Source organism: Lepidochelys olivacea, assembly GCF_965140295.1.
Source record: "Lepidochelys olivacea isolate rLepOli2 genome assembly, chromosome: 23".
NCBI classification, from domain to species: Eukaryota; Metazoa; Chordata; order Testudines; family Cheloniidae; genus Lepidochelys; species Lepidochelys olivacea.
In genome coordinates this window covers 920,338-935,573 of record NC_140433.1, presented here as the reverse complement: position 1 = coordinate 935,573, position 15,236 = coordinate 920,338, and the positions used below count along the sequence as shown (strand labels likewise).

At 64.5% G+C, this 15,236-nt stretch overlaps 1 protein-coding gene across 2 annotated transcripts; it reads left to right on the top strand.

Moving 5' to 3' along the window:
- Positions 1-6,062: 6,062 nt before the first annotated feature.
- PPP1R14A (protein phosphatase 1 regulatory inhibitor subunit 14A) lies at positions 6,063-13,916 on the top strand. Of its 2 annotated transcripts, XM_084612298.1 has the most exons (4): positions 6,066-6,341; positions 11,401-11,481; positions 12,164-12,196; positions 13,516-13,916. In XM_084612298.1, exons 1-4 carry the CDS (start codon positions 6,135-6,137, stop codon positions 13,606-13,608), a joined length of 414 nt encoding a protein of 137 aa, XP_084468424.1. In that variant the 5' UTR covers positions 6,066-6,134; the 3' UTR covers positions 13,609-13,916. The 2 variants fall into 2 exon arrangements, with proteins under 2 accessions (XP_084468425.1, XP_084468424.1); XM_084612299.1 differs by lacking the exon at positions 12,164-12,196 and having other exon boundaries at positions 6,063-6,341.
- Positions 13,917-15,236: the final 1,320 nt, after the last annotated feature.

Here is a 15,236-nt window from a genome sequence, read left to right as displayed (position 1 = left end):
CTCCAGGCGGGGTGCTGGGGTGAGGGAGGCCGGCAAAGAGGGCCAATGATTGACTCGGGCTCGGCCTCTGTGTCGAAGCGGGACTGAAGCGGGACTGTTCTTAATGTTTCCTCTGAATAGTGTGGGGGTGCCTCAGTTTCCCCTAGGCAGTTCTTAATTCTCTAGCTGGTGGGATAAGGGTGTATGATCGTTGCAGAGCCCTAGAGGGCTCTCCAGGCAAGTCTAGCTGGGCCTTCTGTCACCATACCTAGATCTCCCCTTCACTTGAGATCCAATCTCCACACGATTCAGAGGAAACATTAAGAATAGTCCCGCTTTGTCACAGCCTCCTCCTGGGGTTAGTGCCGTGTTATGGCTCTAACACCCTCATTCGTAACCCCTCCTGCCCCCGCCCGGAATCACACACACACCTGCCCCAGTGGGAGCCTGGCATGAACTGGGGGGCTCACGCCCCCACAGGGCACCAGCCCGGCCAAGCTGCTGTATCCCGGCCGGCGGCCAGTCGTGGGCAAAGAGGATGGGGGTGGGGGGTGGGGGATTTTCCTGGCACAGGAAGCGGGTTTCTTGTCAGTGTTCTGGTCTGGGAGGTGCTTTTCCCTGCGGGTGCAAGGCCAGGCACCTGTTCGCCCTGGCTGGCAGCCCCCCTCGGCCAGGGGAGAGCCCCGGGGCTATGCCCTCAGAGCCGTGATGAGGTGTGTTTCTGCAGAGCCTGGGGCCTCAGCCACGAACCCGGCCCTGCCCACACCAGTCCCTGCCCCAAAGAGGGACCTTACACACAGCTGCCAGGGCTGCACCAAAACCTGGCCAAGTCTCTCCCCTCGGGCCTGACAAAGCCCCTTTAATTCAGGCTGTTTAAAACACTTGGGGTGTTGCTTAGGGCAGCGTTCCTATGGAAGACCGGCCCCCGGCTGCAGTAATGGGCCAGGGCTCCTGGGGGGGCTGCAGGCTTCACCCCTGGGGAGGGGTATGTGCATGTTAAAGATTTGAGCCGCTTCCAGCTAAGGGCTGTAACGATTCTCAGGCCACATTTCTGCAGCCTCTGGCCAAGCGAACCTGCCACGCCCAGAGCCTGCCCCACCCCAGGCCACCTCTGAGCTGGGGCCGGGGGTTATGCCCGGTCCTAACGAGCTGGAGGTAAATGAGGGACCATCTAGGCAGGAGAGGCGCTAAAGCTGCCAGACTGTGTCCCACGCCAGCCTGCGGGATGGTGGTTAAGTACATTTGTCTTCCCACTGCAGAAGGAGAATCGGGGCCCCCTTGGGGGAAAGGCCCCGTGTCCCACCCCCCCGAGCCAGCCAGAGCATGGCCCAGTTCCCACCTCCCACCCCTGGGCCAACCAGTCTCCCGGACCCAGCGCTGGGCCAGAGGTGGCGCCCCCTAGTGGAGACAGACACCTGCCATTGCCACAGAGTCCCACAATTGGGCGGGGGGGTGTCGCCTCAGCTCCGGCCCGTCTCGACGCTGTGACCTCCCTCCCCCACCCGGGGGCAGCAGGGGGGTTCTCCTTGGGCACGTGGAACGGCCCCCAACGCAGGGCCCGACCCAGCAAAGGGGCCCTGGATTCCGGTGCGGGTCACGGCCTGTGCCACTCACCGGGTCTCCCGGGCCCCCCGGATGGGGAGAGCCGCCGAAAGGCTCAGTCACCGGTAACAATAAAGGCTGACGGGGCGAGGTGCACAAGGGAGACCCGCACACTGGGTTGGGCCACCCGGGTCCCAGCCAAGGGCGGTGTGGAGACGGGGTTCGGTAAACAAAGGAGAACGGGGCGGAAAATGAATGGACCAAAACTGGTCCACTGGACACTAGGACACTGGGACACTGGTCACGCAATCACAGACATGAAGGTCGCTATCTTAAAACAAAAAAACTTCAAATCCAGACTCCAGCGAGAAACTGCTGAATTGGAATTCATTTGCAAATTGGATACTATTAATTTAGGCTTAAATAGAGACTGGGAGTGGCTAAGTCATTATGCAAGGTAGCCTGTTTCCTCTTGTTTTTTCCTACCCCCCCCCCCCCAGATGTTCTGGTTTAACTTGGATTTAAACTTGAAGAGTGGTCAGTTTGGATGAGCTATTACCAGCAGGAGAGTGAGTTTGTGTGTGTATGGGGGTGGGGGGGATGTGAGAAAACCTGGATTTGTGCAGGAAATAGCCCAACTTGATTGTCATGCACATTGTGTAAAGAGTTGTCACTTTGGATGGGCTATCACCAGCAGGAGAGTGAATTTGTGTGTGGGGGTGGAGGGTGAGAAAACCTGGATTTGTGCTGGAAATGGCCCACCTGATGATCACTTTAGATAAGCTATTACCAGCAGGAGAGTGGGGTGGGAGGGGGTATTGTTTCATGGTCTCTGTGTGTATATAATGTCTTCTGCAGTTTCCACAGTATGCATCCGATGAAGTGAGCTGTAGCTCACGAAAGCTCATGCTCAAATAAATTGGTTAGTCTCTAAGGTGCCACAAGTCCTCCTGTTCTTTTTGCGAATACAGACTAACACGGCTGCTACTCTGAAACCTAGGCTTAATTGGCGGACGACATAACGAGGAGGCTGGACTAAGCCGCCCACTCCCCCTCTGGAGTCCTCGGCAAGAGATGGGGGGGAGGGTTGAAATGATGGGGGGGGTGACGAAGTGGGGGGTTTATTCGTCTTGCTCTGTTACATGGGAGTCCTACTGTCCTATACGAATACAGGGCGTGCCTTAGTGTCCCTGTGTGCTGCGCCAATGCCTCGGGGGTGGGAATTGGGGCTGTGAGTTTGCGGAGGCCCTCGCGGCAGGTGAGGCTGCCCAGCTATTTGCAGCTTTGTCACCTGAGACCTAGGCGGGGGGGGGGGGTGCGACCAGGTGACACCTTTGGCCCGGGAAGCGAGACAAAGAGAAGGAGGAGGGGCAACGGGGGGGGGGGGTCGGACATCGGGTGGCTGGTGGCTGGCAGTCTCCGTGGGGGAACTGGAAGGGGGGAATCCAGGGCCTCTGGCCCAGGATTTCCAAGATGGACTTGGCTGAAAGTCACTGATGTCTGAAATAACAATCTCTGTTCTGTGCTGTGGTCCTGTCGACTAATAACCTGTCTGTTTTACGCTGGCTGAGAGTCCCGTCTGACTGCGGAGTTGGGGGGCAGGACCCTCTGGCTTCCCCAGGACCCCGCTTGGGCGGACTCGCTGTGGGAAGCGCACGGAGGGGCAGAGGAGGCTGAATGCTCCGAGGTCAGACCCAGGAAGGGGGAAGCCGGGTGAGCCGCGTGTCCTGCAGACAGGCTGTTCAGAGAGAGGAGGTTCCCCCAGAGTCCTGCCTGGCTTCATATGGAGTAGTTCCAGAGCATCCCACTTCTGCCACCTGTCACGGGGTCCCAGGGCCATGCTCTGGAACTGCTCCCCACGAAGCCGGGCAGGACTCTGGGGAGTCTCCTCTCTGGGAGCAGCCTGTCTGCAGGACACGCAGCTCACCCGGCTTCCACCTTCCTGGGTCTGACCTCAGAGCATTCAGCCTCCTCTGCCCCTCCCTGCGCTTCCCACAGCGAATCCGCTCAGGCGTGGTCCTGGGGGGGCCAGAGGGTCCTGCCCCCCAACTCCGCAGCCAGACGGACTCTCAGCCAGCCAGTAAAACAGAAGGTTTATTAGACGACAGGAACATGGTCTAACACAGAGCTTGCAGGTGCAGAGAACAGGACCCCTCAGCTGGGTCCATTTTGGGGGGCAGGGAGCCAGACAACCACATCTGCCCTTCACTCCATGTCCCCAGCCAGCTCCAAACTGAAACTCCCTCCAGCCCCTCCTCTTTTGGGCTTTGTCCCTTTCCCGGGCCAGGAGGTCACCTGATTCCTTTGTTCTCCAGCCCTTTAGCTCTCACCTTGCAGGGGGGAAGGGCCAGGCCATCAGTGGCCAGGAAACAGGGTGTTGGCCATTGTCTGTGTCCAGACCCCTGCACACACCGGCCCTCTAGGGTTCTGCAAGGATCATACACCCTTACCCCACCACCTAGATGCTTAAGAACTGCATAGGGGAAACTGAGGCACCCCCACACTATTCAGAGGAAACATTAAGAACAGTCCCACTTCGTCACACCACCATGTGAGGATGGGGTGGGAGGGTGGAAAGAAGCAGCTTTGTCATCTATCTGCTGGGCCCCAGGATCCCATCCGCCATGGCACCTTCACCGTCCAAGTCATGGGACGTCCTGGCCAGGCCAGAGAAAGGGCCTTGATGAGATCGTCCTCTCCAGCAATTCTGGCTAACTCTCTCAATGCCTTCTGGGCCACGAGACGGGGGCTCCTGCAGCTGCCACGCCCACCCTTGGTTTCGTTTGTCTTCCTCAGTGTATTTTTTCCTCGCTGGTTCCTATCTGAGCCGGCCGGGCCTGTCTGGTTGCCAGGGCTGCTGGGAGCCCGTGCCCAGAGAGGCAGTTAAAAGCAACGCCCTAAACAGCCCATGTTGGTATGAGTTTGCCAGGTCTTGGCACGGCTGCTCAGACCATGGCCCGGGCCCCTGTTTCTCCAGCGCTGAGGCTGCATATGAGAGTCAGCAGTGGGGACAGACGCCGGGGCCCCTCTCTCATGTGGCTGTTCTTCTCTGCCTTTGCCTGGGCTTCGCTTGTTTAGTTGTAGGAGAAGCAGGGATGGTCTTTAACGACAGCGGAGGGACGGTTGAGACCCTCTTCAACGGTCTCTGAATCTGTGCACGCTGCTGCAGCCGCAGGGATCGGGGGTGCTGGGAAAACAAAAGCCCGACAGATGCTCTAACTATTCGCCCTTCTTTTTTCCGTAGTAAAAGGCTATAAACAAGGACCGGTGCCTTTGCCAGGGGACTGAGCGGGCTGTGTCTCCCTGCGCAAACCCCTGCCCCGGGCGTAACTCTGCGTGGTGCCAGGGTCCCGTCACGCCAGGGACTCTCTGGCCCATTCATTGCACTGCAGGCGGCATACGGAATTCGGACCTTTGTGAGCGACCCGGAGCCGATGCTGTGCCAGGGAGCGGGAAATCAGGAGAGGAGCGCTAGTGATGCGGGTGGAAAAACGAAGACTGCAGAAGTCCCCGGAGACGCTCACAGCTCCCGAGGTCGGGGGAAGAGAGGAGAAAATGGCGCAAAGACGGAAGCAGCGGAGCCGTCTCGATGCAAATGTACGTTTGGGGCCAGGCCACTTCTCCATTCCTGAGCAGCTCACCCAGCCCAGGGGAAGCACTGGTGGGGCCGTGGTCAGGGCACGCACCTGGGCCACGGGGAACCGAGATCAGATTCCCTGCCCTGCCTGCCCGTGGGCACGGCCCTGCCTCTCTAGGGGTGTGCCCAGGTGTAGGGCCACTGAGTGCTCCCTGGGAGGACTGGGGGCTCCCCGAGCTCTGCCACGACGCTGGGCATGCACCTGACACCAACCTCTGCGGAGAGGAAGCACAGTCTAGTGGTTAGGATGCTGGCCTGGGGTGCAGGTAGCCGGGTTTCAATTCCCCGCCTCCCCAAACTGGCTGTGTGACCTGGGGCAAGTCACCAGGGCCCAGACCCTCCCTGGTGCAAAGTGTCCTCACACAGTGAGCGTGGATTGACGCCGGCTGAGGGTTGTCTTCCCGCGCCTCCCTTCCCCACCTGCCAGGGCACGGGATCTGGTGAGACCGGGAGCCACGGCAGAGCAAGGGCCCAGCCTGACCGAGAACCCTGGCCAGCCTCCCACATCAGACCTGCCCAGAGGCCGATGGCTGATGCACTGGGGGGGGCTGCCACCCAGTGCCTGGGCCTAGCCTGGGAAAACCCCTCCCCCAGCGCCTGGGTCCTGACCGTGGGCACCCCAGGCCAGGCAGTGCGCTGGCCTCGCACCGAGCCCCCCGCCGTGTGCCCCCAAGCACCAGTGCCCCCCAGGCTCCAGCCCTGCCTCCCCCAAGCCCAGTGCCGCCTTGGCCCTGCCCCGCTGCCCCTCTGCCCTGCCTCCCTCCCGTGCCTCGCTGCCCCCCAGTGCCCCCCACGCGCGGTGCCCGGCTAACCTTTCCCCATCGCGCTGCGCGCCCTCCCCACGCACCGTGCCCCCGGGCCGTGCGCTTCCCGAGGGGCAGTGCCTAGCCCGGCCCGAAGCCCCGCCCGGCCCCGCCCCACGCCATAAGCCGCCGGCTGAGCGGGGTTGCGGCTCCCGTGGCGGCGCAGGGCAGGGATGGCTGCGAACCGGGTGGGCAGGCGGCTGGGACGGGGGTCCCCGGCGCGCTCTCCGGGGAGTACCCGAGCGGAGCCGGCCCGCAGCCCCGGGATCCAGAAGCGCCAAGCCCGGGTGACGGTGAAGTACGACCGGCGGGAGCTGCAGCGGCGGCTGGACACCGAGAAATGGATCGACGGGCGCCTGGAGGAGCTGTACCGGGGCCGGGTGAGCTGCGCCGGGGCGCACGGGACGGGACGGGAGAGCGCCGGGGCCGAGATGGGGGCGCTGGGGCACGCAGAATTTCTTCTCTCAGAGCTCGGGACAGAACTTGGCACCTGCCTAGCGCTGGATGGAGATCCATGGGTAGGGCCATGGGACAGCCACTAGCCCCCACTGCCCTTCCAGAGCCAGGAGAGAACCCAGGAGTCCTGGCTCCAGCCCCCCTGCTCTAACCACTAGATCCCACTCTCCTCCCAGAGCCCGTGGCCGAAAGGGGAGCTCCCGCTGCTGCCAGGGCCCTCCTTCCCTGAGAGCCAGGCTCCGTGCTGGGGTGACCCTGGGTATGAGGCACCCTCTGCCAGGGGGTCTGTTAACGATGTGGGGGAGGGGTCTCTGCTGCGCCCCACGCAGACAGCAGCCCGCAGCTCCTAGGGGTGCACAGCGGCTGGCGGGGGTGTGCTGACTAGGTGCCTCTGGCTGTGAGGTTGGAGGGGCTGTGTCTGAGCTCGAGGCTAATGGCTCCCCAGCCCTTTGCTTTCGGGGGCCATGATGGGGCACGCTGGGTATGTACTGCAGTCAGCCCCGCTCTGGAGGGCCGGCTTGGCAGCCCCTGGCCAGGCTGGCTGCTGGGGCCACTAGCCACAGGTTGGACAAGACCCTTTGCCTTGGGCTGGGCTGGTGCCGTGATTAGCCAGGACTCCCCGGCTGTCCCGGGTCTGGGGTGTAGGGATGGAGAACAAGGAATGGAGACCTGAGACTCGGGGCTCCCTCCCTCTCTTGGGGCTCCACAGGGCTGCTGCATCCCCGGCTGCCCTGTGGGTCTCTTCACTGCCCTGCTGCTTCTCAAAGGGCTACAGAACTTCGGAGGGGCTAGGGGCAACTTTCCAAAGCAACCAGGGAGTGTGGGGGACCCACCAGGAGCTGCCCCAGCCTCAGTGCTGTCTGGAAAGTCATCAGGGCCCTGCAAGGGGTCTCAAATTGGGGCTCTGACAGCCCCTGGAGCCATCTCCAATCTAGGGCTTGGCCTGAGGGCTAGACCCCTGCACCAGGCTTTCCTGGCTCAGCTGAGCTGTTAACTGGCTGCGCTCTCCATTTCTTCCTGATCCCCCCCCCCCCCCCCCGAGATCGGCCGTTTGATTCTGTTAAGTGTCTCCGGGCAAGACCGAAGTGCCGCCCAGTCGGGCCTGGGCCAGGTGCCCGTGTGTGGCTGTGTGAAACGCGAGTCTCTCTGGTCAGGGACGTGACTGTCTGAATTCCTAGTGCGGCTGCACACCTGGCACCGGTACTCGTGCAGAACGCCCGGCCCAGGCTGCCCGCTCTGGGCTGCCCCAGGGGCTGGTTTAACACTGCAATGTCTCTAGCTGGGGGGCTGGTCTGCAGTCAGCACGTACCTCCCCAGCCCAGCTGACCTGGGCTCCCACCTCTGCCTTCCTCTGGGGCTAGGATTAGCCAGGCCTGGCCCTTGTGGCGAGAGGCTGAAGTTGGCTCTGTCTCTGCTGGGGTCCGTTCAGCATGTCGGGCTGCATGCGCCGGGGCTTCTGCCAAGCTGAGCCGATCTCTGGGGACAAGCAGCCGCGTCTCACGCTTCAGAATATTGGGCCCGATTCTCTGCTGTCCTGCACCCAGCGCAGACGCTAGAATCCAGGCCAAACGCTCCCCCTCCGCTCTGCGCAGGTGGACGTGGCTGCCCAAGGAAGTGCAGAATCAGGGGCTAGCTGCCTCCCCCAAGCCCTGAAATGCACCTTGAGGCTGCTCTTTAATTTCTCCTTCAGTGTTCAAACCCTAAAACACTTTCGCCCTCGCCCGGCTGGCCGGCCTGGGGAACCTGCAGCCTCAAGTGCTGTGAGTCGGGAATCTCCAGCTACAAAAATAGCAGACTTTCCCTTTTGCTTCAGCTCTTCCATGAAAGGAGAGAGCAGCTGGTGCGGGCAGCCTGGAGAGCTCCAGCTGCGTTTCCCTCCCAGGCGAAGGGAGATCTCTGCTCTCGCCCAGGGCTCTTCTCCCACCGAGGGAGCTGCAGGTACCTGGTGCAGATGAGCCGTGCACGGGTGCAGCCTTGTCACGCCACCCCGGAGCAGCGTCTGCAGGAAGGGTTTGCCCCACTGCAGCGTAGAACAGGCCTTGGAGAAGGCAGCTGTTAACGCGGCTGCCTGGGGTGTGAAGGGGCCAGTAGGCGAGACCAAGCTGTTCCCTCTAACTCACCCCTGCTTCGAGCCAGGGCTCTGAGGAAGCCAGCCCCCAGCACGGGATCCCTGAGGCAGCTCCTACGTGGCGCTGAGGGAGCTGTTTGGAAGAGAGTCCAGCGAGGCTCAGCTCCAGATGCTGGGGAGCAGCTGCAGCGGGGTGTTGTGACAGCGGGGCCCTCCTGGCTCGCCCTGGCTGGGTGCTGGGTGAGGTGAGGCAAAGCTCCCTGCAGATGCACGTGAGGCCTGGTGCTGCCCAGCCTGCAAGGGACTGGCCCCTGGCGCTCAGGCCGGGTGCTGGCTCGGGCAGGGAGGGGGAATGGCTGCAAACCTGTCGCAGGGGAAAGCCATGGGGAATCCATAGACACCCCCCGTCAGGTCCAGGGAGCTCATCCCTCTCTGCAGGGCTGGCTCGCCAACCCAGGCAATATGAACGCACCTCTCTAGCTGGCGCGTGGGGCAGGAGCCTGCGGGGGCCGGCAGGAAGAGGCGGCTTGGCAGCTGGCTCCCACGCAGATGCCTGGCTGGGCAAGGCGCAGGTGCTCTGGGCTGGGCTCTCCACATCAGGAAGTGGATCCATGGGTGGCCTGTGGCTGGAGGCATGGCTCAGACTTCCTCAGCCACCTCCACGTTCACATCCTCTGCTGGGGGGGGGGTGAAAGGGGGGGCTTTGATGGCCCAGAGCCTGGCCCAGCTCTCAGGCAGATGCCATAAAACCCAGGGCTGGAGCCTGCTCCACGTATCCCGCTGTTAACCTGGGTGCAACGCCCAGCCCCTTCTCGAGAGCAGCGCCAGGCTCTGCGCCACGACTGCCCATGGCCTGCACCCAGCTTGGAGAGTGGGGGGGGCACTGGGGGGCATAAGGACCTGCATTGGTGGGTGAGGGGTCGTGGTACCTCGATCCCATTGGCTGTAAGTGTGTGGGAAATTCTGGTTTAACCCTTCACATGCCCGGCTCAGGCTTCCCCCGCCCCCAGCCTCCCTTTCTCCAGGCCAGATGGGGTGGGACTGGGAACAGCTGTTCCATTGTCCTGAGTTGTTCCCCTCCTCCTGGGGGCTGATTGCTGGTGGGGGATGGGAGCCTCTTTCCGGGCCTGGACACTGGCTTGGGGAGGGGGGACCGGCAGGTCCCTGCAGAGCAGCCCCCGAGCCGAGCTGTGGGCTGGTCAGTCCGAGCTGCGTATGGCCCAGAAGGAGCGGAGTGTGGGGGGAGGGGCCTGCAGCCTGTCTGGTGACTGGTAGGGCTGGGGGGTGCCGGGCACAGGGTTTGTAACCTGGCAGCGCAGGGCACCAGCAGGACAATGGGGCTCTGTACCGGGCAAGTCCGGAGCAGCCTGGCCCTGGACCCGAGGGAGGGGGCAGCTGCCAGCTGGGGTGGGAGTGCCCAGGGGGGTGTGGGGTGTGCAGAGGAGCAGGCTCTAGCAGGCCCCTCAATTCAAGGGGGTGCAGGGCTGGCCCCTGGGCTGCAAGGCTCCGGCAGGTTGTCCGGGATGCCAGGCCAGGAGAGCATGGTGGAGGGGGCTCTGCCCCAGCCAGGCTAGGAGAGGTGGGCGTGGGGGGAAGGGCTCCCCCAGAACTGGGGGAACAAAGGGGTCTTAAAACCACCCCACCACGGGGCCGAGCTCTCTGCCCTCACCCGCTGGGCTGGGTGCCTGTGGGTGCTGTTGGGTCAGGCTCTGGCACTGGGTGTGAGGATGGACCAGCTGATGTGGGCCTTGGGGCCTGGCCCGGCTCCCTTCGCCAGACCGGGGCCAGCTGCTCTTGTATCGGGCTCTGGCAGGAAGCAGCCTGCATGCCCCAGGCTGATTGCTGGCATTTCCTGGTGCTGAATGAGCAAACGGGCCAGGAGGGAGGAGATCCCAAGTGACAGCAGGGCCTGGCCTGGGGTCACATGCAGGCTGGGCACCGTGAGAGCCGAAGGCCCCCGCGAATGTGCACGGGGCACGGCTTTGCCTGCCAGAGGGGCTGGAGCCTGGCGCTCCGGGGCTGGGGGGCGCAGGGTTTAACAGGCTCTGGGGGTGCCCAGTGCTTCTGCAGATCTGGGCAGAGCTGGGTCTGGAGCCCAAATTCCTGCCACCTGCTCCAACCCACAACCGCTGCTGGGGTCCTGCATCCCGCTCGGGTGCCCACAACTCATGGAGGAGCTGGGTCAATTGGAGGGGTCCGAGAAGAGCCACGAGAACCAGCAAAGGGTCAGAAAACTTGCCCTGGGTTGGAACGAGCTCCGTTTAGCCTCGCAAAGAGAAGGCTGTGGTGACTGGAGCCCAGCTGATCCGTACCTACGGGCCCCGGGGGACCAATACTGGATCCTCGGCTCGTCCGTCTAGTGCAGGAAGATCTGACGTGCCACAGGCTGGAGGCTGAAGCAAGACAGATGCAGACTCTTAAACGTTTGCACCTTATTTCCGGCGAGCGAAATCCCCCAGGAACAGTTCACCAGGGGGTGGGGGGATCTCCATCACCCCCCAGCTCAAAGCGAGAGCAGCTCTGCCCTAGGAGTTACTGGGGGGGCTGGGCCCTGTGGGGTCAGCTGAGATGAGCACAAGGGTCTCTTCTGGCCTCGGGAGCTAGGAATCCTCTGGCCCCAGCTTCCCGGAGCTGGCAAGGGCGGCTTTCAGTGGGGGGGAGGGTGCTGGGAGACCCTGCAGGGCGGGAGGGAAGCCCCAGGGTGAGGTTGGGGCAGACAGGGCCCCTTGCACATGGCTCTCCTGTGGGCTGGCATGGGATCCACTCCCCAGCACAGAGCAGCTTGGAGGAGATTACAGCAGAGACCTGGCAGCTCTAGGGAAGTGGGGGGGCTGTCTGGGCTGCTCAGTGCCCCGGGCCATGTCCCCACGGCTGCAACACCCCCCACCACCCTCCTGAGCCCCCTCTCATTGCAGGAGGCAGAGATGCCGGATGAAGTGAACATTGACGAACTCCTGGAGCTGGACGCAGACGAGGCACGGGCCGCGCAGCTGCAGGTGGGTGCTGGGGTCCGGCCAGCCCCCTCCCCTCTTGTCGGCTCGGGGCTCTGGCCTGGGGCCTGTCTGTCAAGGGGGCGTCTGGCCCTGTGCTGCCTGCAGGACTGTGGGGCATGGCCCGGGCTCTGTCCTGGCACGGAGGTGGTGCCCGGGGGGGTCAGGTGGCGCTGGCCATGGGTTGCAACTGCTGTCAGAGGACTTGTTCCACGGCTTCTCTTCTGAGCTGTGTGGGGCTTTGACCAGCGGGGCCCCCCAGGGGCTGCGTAATTCAGACAGAGAAACAGCCGGCGCTGACAGGGCCAGGGAGAGACCTTCTCCTGGGTGCCTGGCAGGCCGCATTTCTGCCTCTGGGCCGCCAGTGGCCACCTGCGGTGAGGCAGGCCCCCTACACTGGAATCACTCCAGAGCACAGGGATGGGGAAAGCTGCTCCACTCTCAAGTGAGGGGGACGGCTCTGCCCCTCGAGGCCTCCTGGCTTGGCATGCCGGAGTCTGGGGAAGGATTGAGCCCCCCCGCTGTAGGGCACGTGCCAGTTGGGGGGCAGGTCCTGAGCTGGGGTGGGTTGTCCCGTGGCTGCCGGGGCCCGGAGCTGGCAGGTCCCATCCTCCCGCATGGGTCGGGGCATGGATCTGCAGCAGGGACCCCGGGCGCCACGCTCAGGTCCACCTGTCTCTGTTTCCAGGGCATCCTGAAGTCTTGTCACAACAACACGCAGGTGAGTGGCGGTTGCCGAGACCCCAACCGCGTCACTGCTCCCATCCTGGTGGGGCCCCAGCACCCGTATCTTCATTTGCAGCCCACGGGGGCCCTGCCGCCTTGGGGGAGAGCCCGCAGCTCCCCAGCAAAGGGACCCAGGGCTGCTGCCAGCCCTGGGCTGGGCCCTGAATCTACCCCAGCCCAGCTCAAGCCAAGGGCTTGGTCGCCAGCCAGCCCAAGGGAGCAGGCTGGAGCTCCCTTCCCAGACCGTGCCCAGTGCTGGCTCCAGTTACAGCCTTCCCAGCACTGACCCCGGCCAGCGGTTCCCACGGGACCTGGCTGCTCCGGAGCATCGCGGCCCCACCACAGCCGCCGATCAGGGCTTTAAAAGGGAAAAACATTCGTCCCTCTGCTTCCTCCTTGGTGGCGTGGGGCGAACGGGTGGGGGAGGCGGGGGGCAGCCTTGGAACTCCCCTCCCCCACCCCCGCTTATCTCCGGCTCGGCCAGCTGCCCCATCCCCCAGGTTGGCGACAAGCTGCTTGCAGGAGGCAGCTCTGGCCCCTCTAGTGCTCCGGGTGGGGGGCAGGCAGCTCCAGGGACCGGGGGGTGCAAGGCCCAGGGCTGGCATCCTGCCCTGCCCCCAACAGTCCCTGCACCGAACCCTGTTGAGGGCTCCCCCTTCAGACCCAGCTGTGGCCTGCCGCCCCCTTGCTGCACATCTGGCCTTGTGGCTAAGAGCCTGGGGGAGCTGGGCCCTATTCCGGGCTCTGCCAGACACTCTCGGGGCCTCTGCAGCACCGGGGGTCGGGGTTGGAGCCTTCCTGTGTCTGCTGCGACCAGGCCCCTCCCGCTGTGGGGCTGCAGCGTGCGGTGCTGGGGCCCTGCTCTCCCAGCAACGGTCTCCTCCCAGCCCAGACCTGGCTCCTTCCCTCCTGGTACTGCAAGGGCACCTAGACTGCAAAATCTTACCCCTCTTAGGGACGCCCTGAGCCCCAGCACCTGCTGGCACTGACCTCCACGCCTGGTACCCAGATGTCCTGGTGACGGGCACGCTGGGGCTCCCGGGAGCTGGCATCCCAGGGTTTCCCAGGCAGTGAGGGGCTGGGTGGCGTGAGAGCCGCTGGCTCGGGGCAGGGCCGCGTCAGCTCCTCCGGCTGTTGGGCCCAGCTGGGAAGCCTCTGGCAGGAGCGCTGATCGGCCTCCAGCGAGTCTCTGCTCCCGTGCCGCAGCCCCCCGCAGCAGTGTTCCCGGGGAGATGTGGGGCAGGCTTATTCGGGGCTCCCTTCCCCCAGGGGGGTGACCAGGGAAGGATGCTCTGCAGCCTCTCTCTCCCGCAGGCCTTCGTGCAGGAGCTACTCCTCAAGCTGCGGGGGCTCCAGAAGCAGCAGGCCCTGCGGCGGCCCAGCCCGGAGCCGCAGGAGCGAGCGTGACCCCTGCCCGGGGGGGGCCCCCCGCGGCCCTTGGCAGCGGCAGCTTCCTCCAGAGGAATGGGACCAGCGAGGCCCCGCAAATCCAGCCTGGGGCCGCTCGGCGGAGCCTCCTGACGCCACAGCTTGTGCCCCTGCAGCCGGGGGTGGCACAGGCCTGGCTGTGCACAGAGCCCCCCCCCACAGCCCCCTGGACAGTATCCCCCTGCCCCCGGCCTACGACTGGCCCCTGTGTAAATCTCGGACGAGCTGGGTGCTTGGGGCTCAGCAGGTGCCTTTGGTCTGTAATAAAGCCTTGCTCTGGCGCGCTCGGGGCCGGCTCTGGGGTTTTTGCTGCCCCCGCTCAGGTGGGGCTGGGGCTCGCGGGCAGCCCTGGAACGGGAGGGAGTGACGTCACCTTCCCCCAGCGCCTGCAGGGGCTTCCCTCCTCCCCCCCGGCCGCGCAGAGAAGCCCCCATCTAAGGGGTGGCACAAGGTGGCACAGCCCTGGCTCCCCGGCAGGACTCGCCCTCTCCTCCCCAGGTAGCGGCTGGGCCCTGGCCGCTCAGCAGCCCGGGGCTGGGGCTTCCCCTTCCCGCTGCGGCCGGGGGCCCGGCGCCCTCGCCCCGTCTATGTGGCGCAGCGCCAAGAGAGCTGCTGCCCCGAAGGAAAAGGCGGGCTGGAAAGGGGCCACCCCAAGCACCTGCTTGCTTTGCTGGTGCCTCGAGCCGGTCCTGGGCGCGGGGGCCTGGTCCCTGCCGCGGGCGCCGGGCCCTTCGGGACCTGTGGCTCTGCCGGCACTGAGCCACTGTCTAGACGGCCAGCCAGCCCCGGGGCTGGGCTGACCTGGCGGGGACTTGGCCTTGGGCCTGGGGCACGCTCAGCTGAGCCTGGGGGAGCTGCCCTGCCTGCACCCTCTGTTCCTCTCTCGGGCTGCAGGAGGGATTCCCAAGCCAGCAGCCTCGGTGGGGCCATGCTGGGCTAGGCTGCAGTGGGGGCAGCTTGGGGGGTGAAGCCCCACCCCTCTGACTCCGGGGCAGGGTAGGGAACCCCTCTTGCGGCAATAGGGCACCTTGTCCCTGTTTTCCCTTGCCCTGCCCCGGGCGGGGCTGCTCCCCACAGGACAGTGCCAATGGCACGTGGCCTGGCAGGGTGCTGGGCAGGGGCCGGGGGAAATCCCCCTTCCGTGGGGCCGAGCAGCTGCTGTAGCTCCCTGCCCTGGGGCAGCGCCCGGTGGCGCTGGGGAGAGCGGCTCTCCCTGGGCCGGGTCTCAGGCCGGTGCCTCGCTGGCGAGGCGGCTGGGTGGTGCACCAGTACCAGGCTCATCACTGTGCAGGAACCTGTTTCTGCACCTCCCCTAGCCAGCTGCTGCTCCCTCTTTGCTTTCCGCCCAGCCTGCACTGCCGAGGAGCCCGCCCAGGTGCCCTGTGCGGCTCAGCTGGGCTGGTGAGCAAGGGCCGGGCCAGCCCCGGTCAGCTCCATATTTAGCCATGTGCTGGGCATTCCCGGTGGTCCTATCCATCCTGCAGACAGCTGGCATGCCTGGCAGCCATTCCTGGGCGGGCCTGGAGCCGAGCTCCAGCCGGGAGTTGCAGGGAACGGCTGTGGGAGCGGGGCAGCTGGAGCACCTGGCAGGGACCTCACCTGAGCTG

What these genes read in the sequence shown, in the direction of transcription:
- PPP1R14A (XM_084612298.1), top strand. Translation starts at nt 6,135, where the DNA reads ATGGCTGCGAACCGGGTGGGCAGGCGGCTGGGACGGGGGTCCCCGGCG. An exon ending in CACGGGCCGCGCAGCTGCAG is followed by an intron (nt 11,482 to 12,163) that starts GTGGGTGCTGGG and finishes CTCTGTTTCCAG; the next exon opens with GGCATCCTGAAGTCTTGTCA. An exon ending in CTTGTCACAACAACACGCAG is followed by an intron (nt 12,197 to 13,515) that starts GTGAGTGGCGGT and finishes TCTCTCCCGCAG; the next exon opens with GCCTTCGTGCAGGAGCTACT.